This window comes from Juglans regia, chromosome 9 (genome assembly GCF_001411555.2).
Source record: "Juglans regia cultivar Chandler chromosome 9, Walnut 2.0, whole genome shotgun sequence".
NCBI lineage: Eukaryota > Viridiplantae > Streptophyta > Magnoliopsida > Fagales > Juglandaceae > Juglans > Juglans regia.
In genome coordinates this window covers 13,792,128-13,809,812 of record NC_049909.1, presented here as the reverse complement: position 1 = coordinate 13,809,812, position 17,685 = coordinate 13,792,128, and the positions used below count along the sequence as shown (strand labels likewise).

At 34.5% G+C, this 17,685-nt stretch overlaps 2 protein-coding genes across 4 annotated transcripts; both read left to right on the top strand.

The window, feature by feature from the left end:
- Window positions 1–1,793: 1,793 nt before the first annotated feature.
- LOC108986578 (mitochondrial pyruvate carrier 1-like) lies at window positions 1,794–4,309 on the top strand. 3 transcript variants are annotated; one of them, XM_018959229.2, is made up of 6 exons: window positions 1,798–1,908; window positions 2,033–2,098; window positions 2,202–2,324; window positions 2,444–2,498; window positions 2,574–2,709; window positions 3,803–4,309. In XM_018959229.2, the coding sequence occupies exons 3-6, from the start codon at window positions 2,232–2,234 to the stop codon at window positions 3,837–3,839; spliced, it is 321 nt and encodes a 106-aa protein (XP_018814774.1). In that variant the 5' UTR covers window positions 1,798–1,908; window positions 2,033–2,098; window positions 2,202–2,231; the 3' UTR covers window positions 3,840–4,309. The 3 variants fall into 3 exon arrangements, with proteins under 3 accessions (XP_018814772.1, XP_018814774.1, XP_018814775.1); XM_018959230.2 differs by having other exon boundaries at window positions 1,823–1,908; window positions 2,017–2,098; XM_018959227.2 differs by lacking the exon at window positions 2,033–2,098 and having other exon boundaries at window positions 1,794–1,908.
- A 2,709-nt stretch (window positions 4,310–7,018) lies between these two features.
- LOC108986577 (4-coumarate--CoA ligase-like 9) lies at window positions 7,019–14,903 on the top strand. The gene is made up of 6 exons (XM_035693930.1): window positions 7,019–8,193; window positions 12,275–12,461; window positions 13,251–13,396; window positions 13,487–13,554; window positions 13,692–13,794; window positions 14,539–14,903. The coding sequence occupies exons 1-6, from the start codon at window positions 7,147–7,149 to the stop codon at window positions 14,662–14,664; spliced, it is 1,677 nt and encodes a 558-aa protein (XP_035549823.1). The 5' UTR covers window positions 7,019–7,146; the 3' UTR covers window positions 14,665–14,903.
- Window positions 14,904–17,685: the final 2,782 nt, after the last annotated feature.

The window sequence follows — 17,685 nt, the reverse complement described above, 5'->3', positions numbered from 1 at the left end:
TTATACATAATAGTGATAAATATTATAGTGATAAATATTATAATGATTTTATTTTATTTTATATATAATTGTGATAAATATTATAGTGATTTTATTTTTATTTATATTTAATAGTGATAAATATTATATTGATTTTATTTTTCATTTATATATAATAGTGATAAATATTATAGTGATTTTATGTTTTACTTATATTTAATAGGGATAAATATTAATAGTGATTTTATTTTTTATTTATATATAATATAAATAAATATTATAATGAAATTATTTTTTATTTATATTTAATAGTGATAAATATTATATTGATTTTATTTTTTATTTATATATAATAGTGATAAATATTATAGTGATAAATATTATAGTGATTTTATTTTTTATTTATATTTAATATGGATAAATATTAATAGTGATTGTATTTTTTATTTATATTTAATAGTGATAAATATTATATTGATTTTATTTTTTATTTATATATAATAGTGATAAATATTATAGTGATTTTATTTTTTATTTATATTTAATAGGGATAAATATTAATAGTGATTGTATTTTTTATTTATATATAATATAAATAAATATTATAGTGAAATTATTTTTTATTTATATATAATAGTGATAAATATTGTAGTGATTTTATTTTTTATTTATATTTAATAGTGATAATATTATAGTGAATTTATTTTTTATTTATATATAATAATGATAAATATTATCGAAAGTTTGTGAATAGTTATGAGTAGAGATTGAAGTGAGTTTGTGGGTCCTATTGAAAGTATTTTAAGTTGTTTGGCATGTGAAGTATTTTCATAAGTATGAGAATACTTGAACAGTGTTGAGAAGACTTTGCTACCAAACGTAACCTAAGAGTACGTTTGGGTAGTGAGAATACTTAAGAAGTGTTGAGAATGTTTGTGAATAGTTATGAGTAAAGAATAGAGTGAGTTTGTGGGTCCCATTGAGAGTATTTTGAGTTGTTTGAATGTGTGAAGTATGTTGAGTTGTTGACTTTTGGATATGTAGTTGAAAAAGATATGGGTCCCATAAATATTATAGTGATTTTATTTTTAGTAATAAATATTATAGTGATTTTATTATAGTGACTTTTTAATATTAATAAATATTGTAGTGATTTTATTTTATTTTTATATATAATAATGATAAATATTATAATGATTTTACTTTTAATTTATATATAATATTGATAAATATTATATTAATGTTATTTTTTATTTATATATTATAGTGATTTTATTTTTTATTTATATATAATAGTGATAAATATTATAGTGATTTTATTTTTTATTTATATGTAATAGTGATAAATATTATAGTAATTTTATTTTTTATTTATATATTATAGTGATTTTATTTTTTATTTATATATTATAGTGATTTTATTTTTTTATTTATATATAACAGTGATTTTATTTTTTTATTTATATATAATAGTGATAAATATTGTAATGATTTTATTTTTTATTTATATATTATAGTGATTTTATTTTTTATTTATATATAATAGTGATAAATATTATAGTGATTTTATTTTTTATTATATATTATATTGATTTTATTTTTTATTTATATATAATAATGTTTTATTTTTTATTTATATATTATATTATTTTTATTTTTTATTTATATATTATAGTGATAAATATTATAATAATTTTGAAAAAAATTTTGATATGAAGATAGTTTACGTTGGATATGTAAAATATTTTTAATAGTACGAAAACACTTAAAAATATCGAGATATGTTGAATACCAAACGCAGCCTCACGAAAATATTTAACACGCTCACATCGTGGACGATTCGCTTTTACTTCTCAAACACAACCGTTCTCTCTCTCTCTCTCTCTCTCCCTCCGTGGCTCAATCGACGTTCCTCTCCATCTACCTAAGGTATTAGGGTTAGGGTTTTCTTTCATTAATTATCCTGATTTGAGCTTTGCTATACTTGTTGTCTGTGGTTGGATTGAATCTAAATTTAACTGAGAACTATTGATATAGGGGTGTTTTATTTTAGGGTTGTTTTCCCAATCAATTTTCATTTGAAAATTAGCCCAAGAACTTTTGCTCGTGGTATCTGACGGTAAAATTCAATGTTCCCGGCTGCGCAATCGAATCTTGGATTTTTCCCATCCTCGAACGACTTTGGATCATTGACTTTGATTTTTTTTTTCTTTTTTTGTTAGAGAGCCATTCCGGCGAAGAGTCGATCGAACATGGCTTCTTTTCGGGCATTCTTGAACAGTCCGGTTGGCCCGAAAACAACTCACTTTTGGGGACCTGTTGCCAACTGGGGATTCGTCGCTGCTGTATGCTCTGCTTCCATGATTCTTAATTGTTATTTTGTGCATATGTGGATTTTTTGTTTCCAGGTTCCAGCTATCGTACTTGACGGATTTCTGAAACTCATGTCTTGCGGATTTGACAGGGTTTAGCGGACATGAAGAAACCCCCGGAAATGATTTCGGGCAACATGACAGCAGGTTGAACATGTCTGGTTTGAACTATTTTTAGATTTTTTTAGTTTCTAATCTCACCCCTTGCATCGGTGCTTGTAGCAATGTGTATCTACTCGGCATTGTTCATGAGATTTGCGTGGATGGTACAGCCCCGCAACTATCTACTTCTGACATGTCATGTCTCGAACGAGACTGTGCAGCTCTATCAACTCTCACGATGGGCAAAGGGTCAGGGGTAAGTATCTGAGCTGTGATTAATGTTGGACTACTACAATTTCACCACCTCTATTTGTGCTGTGTAACTCTGTCTTAGACTCAAAGCTGAAAATGTTTTACAAAGATATTACTTGCTCATATTATATAGATTTTTTGTGCGAGTGAAAAACTCTATTTTTTGTCTCAGACTCTGTCACTTTTACCTGCTGCGGTGCTGCCATTAATTTGAGAACTTCAGACAGTCTCTTTGGATTCATCATTGTACCCCGAATCTTTACAGTTACATTTGGACCCTTCTAAAGAAAAACACGAGAAACACTTATTTCTTGTTTGATTCTTGATTTTGTTTATTTGAATAAAAACTGAATGACTGATGATAGAGAAGAAGATTTTTTTTTTTTTTTTTATGCACTCATATATTCAACTTTTCCTTTGTTTTACAGATAATTTTCGTTTTTTTCACTCTGAATTTGCTTTTAGGAATTTATTTTTGAGTTGTCTATGGTCGGGTTTTTTTTTTTTATAATCTTGGGAACTCAGGTTGATTTAGGGTTGTAGATGAGTCGAACTCGACTTATCAACAAGTTATATTTTATGTTCATGAAGAATTTACTTATTTTTCAAACAAGTACAAGCTTGTCCATGATACACTTGGGGGATGTTTGGTAATGCTTCTCATCTCATCTCATCTCATTCCCAAATATCACTCAAATACAAACACTTTCAAACTAATCATTACAATTTTTTCAAATTAATCATTACAACTTTTCCAAACTTTCAAACAAAATATAAAAAATAATTCAACTTTTTCAAATTCTACAACGAATATAATATTAAAAAATTATATTCTAACAATATTTTAATTTTATAATATTTTTATTCAACTTTTTCTCTCATTTTTTCAAATCCCATAAAACATCACAACTCAAATCATTTTACTACTGTTCACAGATTTCGCATCTCATCTCATTCCTCAAGCATCCCCTTAATGTTGACAAAATAGATTATTGTATCAGCTAGTTAATCTGTTGGCAAACATTGTCTTTCCCCCATTAACTGCAATTTAGCAACTCTGATAACAAAGTTTGTTTTGTATGCTTTCTTTTTGATAGGTACTTGTCTGAGAAGGACAAACCTGTATCTCAGTAACCTAATGCCGACATCTTTTGCTTACCTGTTCTACCGATTTCAGTTTGCGGTATCTGTGGAAATTATTCATTATCTCATGTGAGTCATTTTGAAGCTCGTCAGATTTGCTCTTAGTATACACATAACTGAGAAATTTTGTGATCTTGTTGTCAGTTGTCTCTGTTTGTTGAAAATGTGTATCTTGGTGGATCACCGTTTTTGGAATGTGGGAATTGATGAAAGAGTTATAACCAGATAGCTTTCAAGAGCTCCAATATATGATTAGTGATGCTGAAATCATGTTCAAATAAATATAGTGTTCCGTTTTCTTTTACCCCATTAGAAACTATCTGTTGTTTCTATGTAATGATATGATTTTTAAAGTAAAGTTGGAGTTGCAGTGGAATTTCTCTTTGGAGTCTTGTTTGGCCATCGAGTCGAAGTGTTGGAGATTTTGCACAGCTCTAATTAACGGTGAATGGCATGTACTATGTCTCGTTTGGTTATACAGATGAGATGAGATGAGATGAGAAATCTGTGAATAGTAGTGAGATAATTTGTGGTAGTGAAATGATTTGAGTTAATATTTTTATAGGATTTTGGATAAGGAGAGATAAAATGTTAAATAAAAAAAATGATAAAATTAAAAAGAGTTAGAATATAATTTTTTAATATAATTTTTGTTTTGAATTTAAAAAAATTGAATTATTTTTTCTATTTTGTTTAGAAGTTTGGAAAAATTATTATAATTAAGTAATGATTAGATAAAAAAGTTGAAAATTTGAAATTGAAAAATGTTTATGATTGAATGATGTTTGGATGTTAGATGAGATTATATGAGATGAAATAAGATGAGATGGTTTGAAAGCAACGAGCCTCGTTTGGTTGCATAGATGGGATGAGATGAATAATCTGTGAATATTAGTGAGATATTTTGAAAATAGTAGTAAAATAATTTAAGTTGAGATATTTTATGTGGATTTGGGAAGTGAGAAAAAATTGAATAAAAATATTAGAAAGTTTTCTTATAAAAAAATGTTATAAAGTTAAAATATTATTATAACATAGTTTTTTAATATTATTTTTGTTTTGAAATTTGAAAAAATTGAATTATTTTTTATGTTTTGTTTGGAAGTTTGAGAAAGCTATAATGATTAGATGAAAAAGTTGAAAATTGAGATTGAAAAGTGTTTGTATTTGAATGATGTTTGTATGTTGAGATGAGATGAAATGAGTTGAGACCATATGTGAAACCAAACAGGGTGAGGGGATTTTTCCTCTTGCCCTAAGGAATTTCCTAGGCCTAGCCATTTTTTTTTTTTTTTTTGTGGGGGGTGGACTCACTAGAAGATAAAATATTAAAGAAAAATGAGGGATAAGAAGGGACTAGAGGCATTAAGGCATGAGAAAGTAATGTTAGGAGAGAAAAATGGATGATTTGACATAAAACAATGGTGTAAGGAGTGAGGGTGTCAAGAGAAAGTAGGAAAGGAAAAGAGTGTCAGACACGCAAAATAAATATTCCTTACCACTACCGAGGGGCATGCATGAAGAGAGTCAGATAAAAGAGACAGGGAGCCTATGATTTGGGGGATTGGGACTTCTTCCGCCTTTTGGATTTTTTCTTCAATCAGAGAGCTTCAAAGAGAACTCATTCTCCAGCAAATAACTTTATAGCTTCCATTGTATAGTGAGAAATGAGAGGCTATGAGAGATTGTAAACAATTTTATTATAGTGGAATCTTTCCTCTCCAAACTTCCGTGTATGTAGGTTTAGTGTCGAACCACATAAATATGTGTGTTCATATCTCTTTATTTTATGCATTTAAATACTATTCATCGACATGGATATACGAACTGACATCGTACAGGCTCATTAGACCACTGTCGGGGGCTTCATACAGGATTGAGGCCTAGCTCGAAAGACCCGAGTTGCTGGAACTTGACCTAAAGACGTGCGAAATACGACGTTAACATTTGCACCGTTTGTGAGATTGTTATAGATCTTGCGTGTACTTCATATGTCCATGATAACCCGTTCCAGACGACTCGGAAGTCAAGAACGAAATTTTTTTTCATGTTCCCCGTTAAGATTTTTCTTTGGTATTGGAAGCGAAAGGAGGCTATTTTTTAGCGCACTAAATGATCTCTAAAAGAGCATATGGAAATCTTCTAGATAAGTACTTTTGACTCTCTAACCTTTTATTTTTATGGATATTTAGCAAGGAATGGTGCTTGCTTGTTTTTGCCGGGGCACAAAGCCAAATATCTTGACTACTTGAGTTGTAATATACTCATTTTTGAGCATACTATACAAAAAAAGTGGGGTTCGGGATACACAAAACAATCATGTGAATTGCAGACAGGGACCTAGAGTGCATTGTATACGTAAGATAGTACACTGGAGCAAGCGGTCGTGCATGGCATGAACAGTGCCATGCATGTACCACTCAGGTGCACAGTAAAAGCTCGCGACACCTAGCCGCAAGCTCAGACCATGTTTGAAAGTTTCAAAGATATAGTTATAATTTTTAAAATAATTACAACTTTTAAATTTTTAAGGATATAATCATAATCTTTAAAAATTTAAATATTTGTCATTTCTATCTTAGAATGCATTTTTTAAATTTGTTTATAAATAAACATATAACTTTTTAATAATAGAACTTATTAATTAAGTTATAAATTCTAATGCTATAAACTATATTTCTCACCACAATTACAAATTTGCACTTATTAATACTATTTTTTAAAAAAGTAAAATCTACCATAAAATGTGATTTATCTAGATAATCTAATTTTTTTACAGGTGTTGTACCATATTTACACACAAACTTTCACAAATTTTTTAAAAATTTTTTCACCAGTTGTATGATGATGATGTCGAACCAAATTAATTAAATAATTATATATATATATATTATTTTGAGTAAGTAGTGCTATTATTTTGGGAGTAAACAACTAATATATAAATCAAGAGTTAAATAAGAGAATAAGAATATTCCACGCTTACTAATTTAAATAGGAAAGAGATATAGTTTCAACTATAATACTAGTCAATTACAATTAGCTATTAAAAATTATTATTTTTTAATGTCATTTGATAATAATTTTGAATTTCATTTAATTAACAAAAAAAAAGTCCCCCACTCCAACCAAGAATAACGTATACCGGTCATAAGATATCTGGGGCCTCTCTAAAGACGTGCGTAACTGCGTTACGACTATTCTCTCTACTTTTTGCAACACACAAATTCATTAAAGGACCCAGCAACGGGTCTGAAGTGAACATATCTCCAAAACTCCTGCTACCAGGTCCAGCATCTCCATGGCGGACGAAGCAACATTTTCCGGCTATCCGATCGACCCCAGCAACGGGTTCTGCCACAAAACCAAGATTTTCCATAGCTTACGGCCACGGGTTCCACTCCCGACTCCCGACCAACCCCTCTCCATCGCCCAATACTGCTTCTCTCTCCTCCAATCCTCTCCGTCTGCCATCGGTTCCACCACCGTCCTCATCGACTCCTCCACCGGCCGGCGCTTGTCTTACTCCGAATTCCTCGACCAAATTCACTCCCTTGCGGTCGCTCTCAGAACCTTAACCTCTCTCTCTAAAGGTCACGTTGCCTTCATTCTCGCGCCTTCCTCGCTCCAAGTTCCGGTTCTCTATTTCGCTCTCTTGACCTTGGGGGTCACTATCTCCCCAGCTAACCCGCTCAGTTCCGACTCGGAAATCGCACACCAGGTCCGTCTATGTAAACCGGTCATCGCCTTCGCCGCCTCCTCTACCTCTGACAAGCTTCCGGCTCTTCCTCTTGGTACTATACTCATCGACTCGCCCAAATTTCTCTCAATGATTAGCGGAAGTCGGACTGACACTGACCAACTCGAGCGAGTTCAAGTGAGTCAGTCAGACTCGGCGGCGATTCTGTACTCCTCGGGAACCACAGGACTAGTGAAGGGCGTCATGCTTACTCACGGCAACTTGATCGCCCTAATAGCCGGGTTCTTCCATCTCCAGCGCGAGTCCGTTCAGAATCAAAATAAGCCACAGCCACAACCAGTGTCGATGTTCACACTGCCTCTGTTCCACGTGTTCGGGTTTTTCATGCTCGTGAGGGCGGTGGCAATGGCGGAGACTCTGGTGCTGATGGGGAGGTTCGATTTCGAGAGCATGTTGAGGGCCGTGGAGAAGTACCGGGTCACCTACATGCCGGTTTCGCCACCGCTCGTGGTGGCGCTAGCCAAGTCCGACCTCGTCAACAAATACGATCTGAGCTCTCTCCAGTTGCTCGGAAGCGGTGGCGCGCCGCTCGGAAAGGAGGTCGCCGAGCACTTCGCGGCTAAGTTTCCAAACGTGACGATTGTGCAGGTAGCTCTTGTCTGTCGGTGAAAAAATTAACTAACGAGAAATAAGAAATGATATTACTAAATTCCGGATTCTCTTTTCAAAAAATTAGTTTTACAGACAATTTTTTTCTTTTTATTATTTTTTTAATCTATTATTATTTTAAAAGAAATTTTCGATTATTCTTAATTAATTAACTATTTTAAGACTCTATTATCTTAAAATTATTTTAAATTATTTTATCTCATCAAATATTAATATTCATCTAATATTAATATTCAAATATCATAACATAAATACTGTATATCGTTTTGGTTGAAAAAATATCACATGTCACAATTGTACCCTATTGTCCTTGAAGCGGGGCGAAAAGGTTGGTACTGATATGAATTTATTCCTGGAAAAGGTAAAAAGGTTTGGGGGCAGCTGGCATTCTAGCAAACCTAGAAGAAAAGTCCTACACATTTATCTCCGCTTCATTGTAAAAGTACAAACCTCGTGCAAAAACTTGAGGACCACCACGAACAATAACAAAACACATTGTTCGTGTGAATACCAAATCATTGCCGATACCACTGCGGCCAAAAAGGATAATTCATAGAAAGCATCTCCACCAATCCCATTACACATGGTTTTGCTAATTCTTATGCCCATTTGTAGGTGGAGATAAGTTTGACTTTTTTTAGGAATAGTAGTGAATTGAGATAACAGAGTGAGTTTTGTGGGCCCATCTAAGATGAGTTTAGATGTGTTTGAATGTTAAAATGAGTTTATATGTATTTATGAGAAGTTAAAAAAGGTTGTGGGTTTCACGTGTAAAGAGATTTTAAGTTGAGTGATGTTTAATGATTTGGAAGTTGTGTATTTGGATGTTAGAATAAGTCTAAAATAAAAGCCAACTGAGATGAACTGAACTCGTTCAAGGATTCAAACAAAGCCTAATCATATTCACGTGTAGTACTATATACCTATGGACATCTTTTTCTGGGTAGAAAGACTAGGAGGGAGATGTTGAAAAGTAGCATACAAGCCTTAATTCAGATGACTTGAACCATAGCTTAGATCCTAACCTTACTAGATAATTCGATAAATCGTTAAGATGGTTAATACTAATAGTTTAATGTGAATACTAATAATTTATGGCTGAATATATATTTGGATTTAAAACTGCTTTAATAAATACTATAATGTAAGATCTGGTGGTCAAAGCCGTTTTTCAAAAGGTTGGGTTTTCACTTTAAAAAATTTTACTCGTCATACCTACACCACACATATGTTTTTATTTTTTATGTTTTTATTTTTTTCCTTTAGTAGGTGTGTAGTGTAAGGATGATGAGTAATAAGACTCTTTGACTTTTGAGCCCCATGACTGTTGTGTTGATTACTCTTTTGCATACAAAAATGATATACATATTTTATAACTTTTACACAACTCTTCAATGAAATATTATTATTTTTCCATTTTTTTTCCTTTGATGGGTTTGAATTAAAAAAAAAAAATATTTATTAATGAGTTATGCGGAGCTTATAAAACATTTGTCTCTATCATTTTCCTTTACCATATCATGGATAGTTGTATTCCTACCAAGGCCATATTGATAAGACGTATGTGGACTGGAAAAAGGGGCATAAATCACATCCCTTTTAAATCCCACCAGTAAAAATTGAGTCTCATGTATAGCTATTGTGTTGAGTATTTTTTCACCATGGCCTGATTCTATCCCTACCAAGGACATATTGGTAGGAAGTTGGTGAGCTAGGGCTGGGTAATGGGGTCCGAAATTGAGCCTGCCTGCTCCAACCTGATTCCACCTGCTCGCAGGTAGGGCTGTAATCGAGTTGAGCTGAGCTGGTCTTTGGCTTGCCAAGCTCGGCTCGATTCAAAATACTCGAGTTCGAGATTTTTTTAATTCTTTGTTCGAACTAAACTCGATAAGCTAAACTCTCAACTCGAGCTTGAGCTCGAGCTCGTCCCACAAACGAGTTCGAGTTAAGCCGAGCTCGATCTCGAGCTCGAATTGTTTATTTTTTTATTTTTTGAATAAGATTTAATAATTAATAAATTAAAAAAATAAAAAAGTAAAAGATCTAATATTGAATTTATACAACTAACAAGTAGAACTTCCATTAAATTATAAAATTTTAAAAAATTTATAAATAATTAATATATAATTAGATATTTATCCAAAATAACAATATATTATATGCTTACATATATTATTGATACATACACTTAATATGATAGCATATATCTATTTCATATTTGGTTCCCACATACTAGTATATGAAATTATTAAATTTTATCAACTAATTATTATACAAATTATAAAATATACCTATGAAGTATATTCACTATATAGACATAAGTGATTAGATTACATATTATATATTTAATTCTAAAGGTGGTATGTTTATATTATTATCTAATACATTTATATATATATATGTATATATACATAGGTATATGTATATATTTATCAAGAGGACTGCTAGAGACACATAGAGATCCCACAAACTGACGTGTCAATACCACGTCCAGTTAATTTTTTTTTCCCTCCCATGCCCCAATCCCCCTTTAGCCTCCCCCTCCCTTCTCTGTCGCAAACCCACGCTGTTGTCCCCAGCAAAGAGTAAGTGCATTTGTCGGAGCCAGCCCCAGAAAACAACCAACGACGTTGTTGCCGCTGTTCCCATCCCTCACCAGCAACAAACAACAGACCTCTGTCTCTCTCGGTCTCTCTTTCTCTCATATTCATTCTATTTTCCTTTGCAATTTTCTCAACAAATAAACAGATTAGGATTTCCCTCTCAACAACCAAACACGGAACAAATTTTATTTTCCATTCATTTTCTCAACAACCCAACAAGAACAAGTTGCGATTTTCCCTCTCAACAACTAAATAGAGAACAAATCTTATTTTCTTTTCATTTTCTCAACAACCAAACAAAATTTTCCCTTTCATTTTCTCAACAACCAAACTTAGAGAAGTATCCGGCTATAGAGGGATGAGCAGCGGGAGAAGAGAGTGGGTTGTCGGCGATAGGGTTGTGGGCAACTGTGGTATTGGTTTGATGCCAAAAAGACGTCGGCAGCGGTATTGGGTAGAAAATCTCGTCGACGGCATTGGGAGGGTCATGATCGTCGGTTGGCATTGAGGAGACTGGCGGAGGAGGGGCTTCTGTCCGTTGTTGGCTCGCAATGAAGAGAGTGGCGGAGGAGGGGGCTTCAGTGTGTTGTCGGAGGAGGAGAGTCACGATCGTCGGCAGCGCTGAGGAGAGTGGCCTTTGTAAGGGTAAGGGGGGAGGGGGGGAGAAGGGGAGAGGGAAGAAAAAAAAAAGAGAATAAGAGAAAGAGACGTCGGGGAGAAGGGAAAAAAGGAAAAAAAAAAAGACATGGCACACTATTAGTGTGCCACATCTGTTTGTGGGATCCCTTTGTGGGATTTCTTTATATCTATAGTGCATTCCATTTATCAATATATGAATGAGTTTTAATCGAGTCGACTCGAGCATAAACAAGTGGGCCTTAATGAACCTTAGTCGAGTCGAGTCGAGTCGAGTTTTGTCGGTATTTGTTATTTACAAATCGAGTGGGTATCTGATTTCACAAACTAGTTTTTTTTTTTTACAAGTCGAGTTTGATTCGAGTTTAATCGAACGAGTACTGAGCGAGCTATCGAACAGACTGGTTCATTTACAGCCCTACTCGTAGGGGTACTGTGGGATTTTCCCCACCAACGTCATATTTATAAGATGTTATGGGCAAGAATAATGGGCATGGCCGCACGAGTCACATCCCTTTTACATTGCACCCATAGAAATTGAGTAGGAATATGTCCTATCCCCATCAAGGACATATTGGTAGGAAGTCGATGAGATGGAAAAATGGGCACGGATCATATCCCATTTACATCGCACTCATGAAAATTGAACCCATGAATTTCCATTCGTGAAACTCTATAGAAGTGAGTTTTACCACCAAGCCAACCCGATTGTTGTGTTGATTACTTCAATTGAAGGTTGACAATATTTTTGTTGAACATTGTAACGATATTATCAAACTTTGCTGATTGTCGAATGTTAATTCTTCTTGTTCTTTGTTTAGGGATATGGTTTGACTGAGAGTGGAGGAGGGGCAGCAGGAATGACGTGGGAGGAATCACAACATCATGGTTCTGTTGGTCGCTTAGCTCAAAATATGGAAGCCAAAATAGTTGATCCTGTAACTGGAGAGGCCTTACCGCCTGGCCAGAAAGGAGAGCTGTGGTTGCGAGGGCCAACTATCATGAAAGGTCATAAACTTTGCTACTGACTTCATCGTTGACAATCCACTGCTAGCATTCTATTCCATTGGGCTAGACAACATTTTGAAACCGTCACCTGGCATTAAGATTCTCAGTGCACTTGTAAATGTATGACATGTTATGCAGTGAAACATTTTCCCATTCATTCTATACCTGCTCATTCTTTAGGTTTTAAAATCATATGATTTGGAGGTGATATCTTGGTTACATAGACAGACATTAGTAACATTGATACTGTTGCATTCATTATATAGGCCGGCAGACTTTCTTTTCTGACCCCATCCCAATTTTACTTTACTCACCATGGGTGTAATATGTAACGTGCCTTGGTCACCTCTGCTAACCATGCATTTTTATTGAGCAATTTGCTTTCTTGAGTTAGTGTGGATATATTGCTTCACAAGCCAATTGGTTAAAGCTTATGGCCCTTTTTACTTATCTTTGTCCTTGTTACTGAATTTGACATGTGCATTCCTTCACAAGAATTTTTCAATCCTTGACATAGACTGCTTTGTGGAAAGCGTATAAGCAAAGGCATTGTATATGTGATTATGAATTGAACTCAGAGAAAAAGTTAATCATTTTCAAAATGCCAGATGATGTCTCGGCTTTGTCTTTCCATATATTTTGTGTTTGTCCCTTCAATCCATTCCAATTAGATGATGGTTTCGATTAATCTTATCTAGCTACCGATAAGTTTAGACCTGTTTTTCAAGATTCATAAGACCAGTATAATACTTCTTGGTTGATGAAAAGAATCATGGTATCTCTCTGCAGGTTATGTTGGGGACGACAATGCAACTGCTGAAACTTTGGATTCGGAAGGGTGGTTGAAGACGGGTGATCTCTGTTGTTTCGATTCTGATGGATTTCTCTATATCGTAGACAGGTTAAAGGAACTGATAAAATACAAAGGGTATCAGGTGATTGAATTGCTCTCTAACAAACGATTGTTATAGGTGTCATCTCACTCCTTGTACATAGTTCATCCCTTTGTATTTAGCAAATTGCAGGTCCCGCCAGCTGAGTTGGAACATTTACTCCTATCACACCCTGAAATTGTTGATGCTGCTGTGATTCCGTGAGTGTCCAGTGTTGTGATCTTTTTCCATGTTATAATAGGCTTCCTTGATTTTCACATGACAAGGTGCACTGGGATCACATTTTTTAGCACAAGTCCCATCTCTTGCGTTTAATTGCATGGCATCTATGAAGCAGGTATCCTGACGAAGAAGCAGGGCAGATTCCCATGGCATATGTGGTAAGAAAGCCCGGAAGCAATATTGGGGAGGCTCAAGTTATAGGTTTCATTGCAAAACAGGCAAGCTTCTAGATCTTTTTACATATTGAAACAATGAAATGGTCTCTTGAAGATGCAGATTTGAGAGTGTCTTGGCCTTGCAACTTATCATTCACGGCTGCATAATATTTTCTCCTATCCTACCTTGCATTGAGATAACATAACTTGGATTTTTTTTTTTTTCTTGCGTTTCACAATGTAAAATTTCATTCAATTGGGTATCCGTAAATTTCATATTTCTGTGCAGGTTTTGGGTTCTTATTTGATGGTTTGATTTAGTAAATTTCATAGGTCATCTAGATAGTAATGAGAATTTATTTTAGTAAGCAAGACATTCAAAGTCTCTGTCTCTCTCAGAAGAAGGGAAAGTTAAAAAGATGTGATCCTCTTCTTTCCATATCAAAGTCTTACTCCAATGAAGTCGGATCCGGTGTTAGATCCACGGGTTTTCACACATCCCCTACTTCATATGATAAAATTATAGACATAAATCGGTACAAGAAATAATTCTTCATATGATTGACTCCTCAATCTCATAGTCCACATCCCTGGGCGAAATCTATTACCTATTCTTCTTAGGATCCTCCCTTGTATGCTTGAGGATCCGTAGAAAAGTACTTATAGGCAATAGATGTAGTTTCTCTTTTTATGCTAATCATTTAGTCTTTATATAATAAAATATAAACTGCTTTTACCACTATTATCAAGCTCAACTTGCACCTTTTTTGGTGTTCTTACTTTTAGAGGCTGCACTTCGGCTTGCAGGTCGCACCATACAAGAAGATCCGCCGTGTCTCTTTTATCAACTCTATTCCAAAATCTCCAGCGGGGAAAATTTTGAGGAGGGAGCTGGTCACTCATGCTCTCTCTCTTGGTTCCTCTAGACTATGATCAATACTCTGGACTTAGAGGTGAAGGGGGCAATGCTAGGAGAAGGAAGCAACTTGCCTGATTTATCAGGTGTATATCAGAGTGTGTTAGCGTGGTGGATCCTGGTTTTCCAAAACCATAGTCTACTCACAATTTTCCATCTTCCATATTTTGCGCTATTGTATTATATTTTTATTGCACTCTCCTTGTACTACATTCTCTCCCTATATTATAAATATGGCTCCCTACCATTTCATCCCTTTCTCTTCTTCTGCCTTTGTACTTTTGCCACCTTTCCGTGGCCTTCATCTGTCTTCTCTCCTTACAGGGTTATTCCCCAAACAGAGAAAGATAGAGCTTGAATCAAGGAAATAGGACTGTAGGGTCTGACCTAGGTGAGTTTTGGAGGTGAAACTTGTCCCACATAGGTTGACACCATTTGTTCGGATCTAGCAACCTTTCTTTGTAGCAATGTCCGCCGTGCCCACAAATACCACAAGAGCACTGCTATGCAGTAGCCTGTACACCGCACACTTTTTTTTTTAATATGTCAGGACCCATACATGTCTCTCTCTTTGAAATCGGATTTCAATCTCTCTCCTCAATCTCTTTCACCGAACCCCATCTCTCTTTGTCATCGAACTTTCTCTCTTTTCTCTCTCTCTCTCCAATTATTGGGTTTGCTTCATTTTCACCTTATTTTTTTCATCAAAGTTTCTACCTGCAAAGCACAAAAACACAGAGAATCTGGAGCCGGTTTTTGTGTCTTTATATTTAATTGATGAATCCGATTTGCCATGTTAGGGATTGGTGTAGAATTTGTGAACCGGCTAACGAGAAGATTTTCTCATACCTTAAAGCTAAGATAGAAGCTTAGGAAATCCAAGTTGAACTTATTATTTTCCAGTGCCAGTTCAATAATATCATGCTAAAAATGTCCCTTTTTAAGTTTCATGGCTTTCCTACAATCGTCCCCGCACAAGTGACTTCATATGATCAAACCCAGGTCACATATGATCAACTCAGCCTCCTTGCTCACAAAAAGGTTTGATGTCTTTCGAATCCATATGAAGCACCCAAATTCCAATTGTCATGAAGATACTTGACTCTTTCAAATAGTGGTAGCATCAAGCATTTAACTTCTCTTATGCTTAAAGACTGTTTCAACGTCTCTAGGAGACAGTTGAGGTCATACTCCATAACCATGAAAATACTATCTCAAGATCATCCATAACAACTTCAATACCTATAAACTTTCTACAACACTAAGCATGTTTACGCCTCTTTGGTTAGGGACATTAGGCTCTTTAATCCTATAAAAATCGTCATTCTCCTCCAATTCAAGTCTGGAAATAAGCTTCTTAAAACTTGCAGTATTCACAAAATGTATCTCCACAAACATGCACTCCAAAGCCTCGTGTCTTCTATTTGAATCTCCCCGCTCTCAGGATTTGACCTTCCCATGTGGGGAAAATCTTCATCAACACACAAGTCTCTTGGAGAATCACTCTCAGACACCCCACCTCGACATGGCAATATTCTGTGCTTGAGAAACCTTGCCCTCTTCCACGTTATCTTGCCCGTATTCATCATGCCCATATCGCTTTGAAGGAAACAAACGAGGCAAATCAACTTTAGAATGTTAGAATTACTCAAAACTAATCTGTCACAACATGTTTATCTGTTAAATTCTCCAATATAAAATCACATTTTCTGTGAATAGGACTGACATGGAGACAGAGGTAACTGCAGAGCTGTTTTTATTTTTTACCCCAACTCTATTCTTTGAAGGCATCCATGACTGCTTTATCGTAATTCGGGAATTCATTATATGTCAAAAAAAAAAAAAAAGGATAATGCTTAATCCATAGCTGAAAGCCTCTGAAAGCAGGTTGTCAATTTGTTTTTTTACTTAATGATTAACAAAGTGTTTTTAAATGATGTGAAAAAAAAAATTTTTAAAGATATAAAAAAATGTATAAAAAAATAAATAAATTTACCCTCTTTGGTGGCCACCGATGATGGCTCTCGACTTTGGTGGCTGCTGTCACCTAGTTTTTTTTTTTTAAATTAAAAAAAGGGATAAAATTATACGATAAAAAAACCATCTCCCAAATTTGAAACCTAAGAGCTATGCCACCTCCCCTCTGCTCGACACCCCAAGTGCTGAGCCCAACCCCCTCACCATTGAGCCTACCATCGTCACTCACCTCCATCCCTCCCGTCCCTCTCATTTGAAACCCTAAGACCTCCACTTCCATTTTTGGCAAAAATCGTGATGCAAATCTCCATTTTCAGAGTGGCCTAGTTCCCTCACGACATTTTACAATAACACTCGAGGACCTCCACTTCCATTTCCGGCAAAAATACTGGTGCAGATCGCCATTTTCGACATGGCTTGGGTTCCCTCATGATAAAAACCGAGGTTGTTATTTTGTATGCTTCTGTTGAACCCAAGATTTCAAGCTCCATGTAATTATATATCTACGTATGGATTTTGATGATAAAAAATGAATTCAAACATAAATGAGTCTTAAACTCAAGTTGTCTATACAATGGAGCCAAGCACATCAACGAATGAAATATGAGCAAGAAAGGGAACATCAAATTGTATTAAGGCTCAAAATGAATCTTTTCTCATAAAGCATCAAATTATATTTTCCACATGTGCATGATTATCATATTTCACATGTGCATGACATGATTAAAAATTTAGATTTTGAAAATTTGAAAATTGATTGATTGTCATCTCTCACATGTGCATGATAAGTTTGAAAATTTTCAAAAGTGATTGATGCTCTCTTTGACATATGCAAATGGCAGTTGCTTTTATTTAAAATTTTTGAAAAGAAAATAATGATCATTTTGTCATATGCAAAAAGTAAAAAATTTGGTTTGAAAAATTTGAAAAGTGAATGATGTTGTCTTTGACAATTGCAAAAAGAAGAAACTTTCATTTGAAAATTTTGAAAAGTGAGTGATGCTCCTTTGTGATATGTGAATCCTTCTAAATTTGAAAATGAAGTTTCATATGTCTATAAA

Bases quoted from the DNA above. Each gene is read 5' to 3' on its own strand.
- LOC108986578 (XM_018959227.2), top strand. From the start codon at position 2,232: ATGGCTTCTTTTCGGGCATTCTTGAACAGTCCGGTTGGCCCGAAAACA. The intron at 2,325-2,443 runs GTATGCTCTGCT...CGGATTTGACAG, and splicing joins ACTGGGGATTCGTCGCTGCT to GGTTTAGCGGACATGAAGAA. The intron at 2,499-2,573 runs GTTGAACATGTC...CGGTGCTTGTAG, and splicing joins TTCGGGCAACATGACAGCAG to CAATGTGTATCTACTCGGCA.
- LOC108986577 (XM_035693930.1), top strand. From the start codon at position 7,147: ATGGCGGACGAAGCAACATTTTCCGGCTATCCGATCGACCCCAGCAAC. The intron at 12,462-13,250 runs GTCATAAACTTT...ATCTCTCTGCAG, and splicing joins AGGGCCAACTATCATGAAAG to GTTATGTTGGGGACGACAAT. The intron at 13,397-13,486 runs GTGATTGAATTG...AGCAAATTGCAG, and splicing joins TAAAATACAAAGGGTATCAG to GTCCCGCCAGCTGAGTTGGA.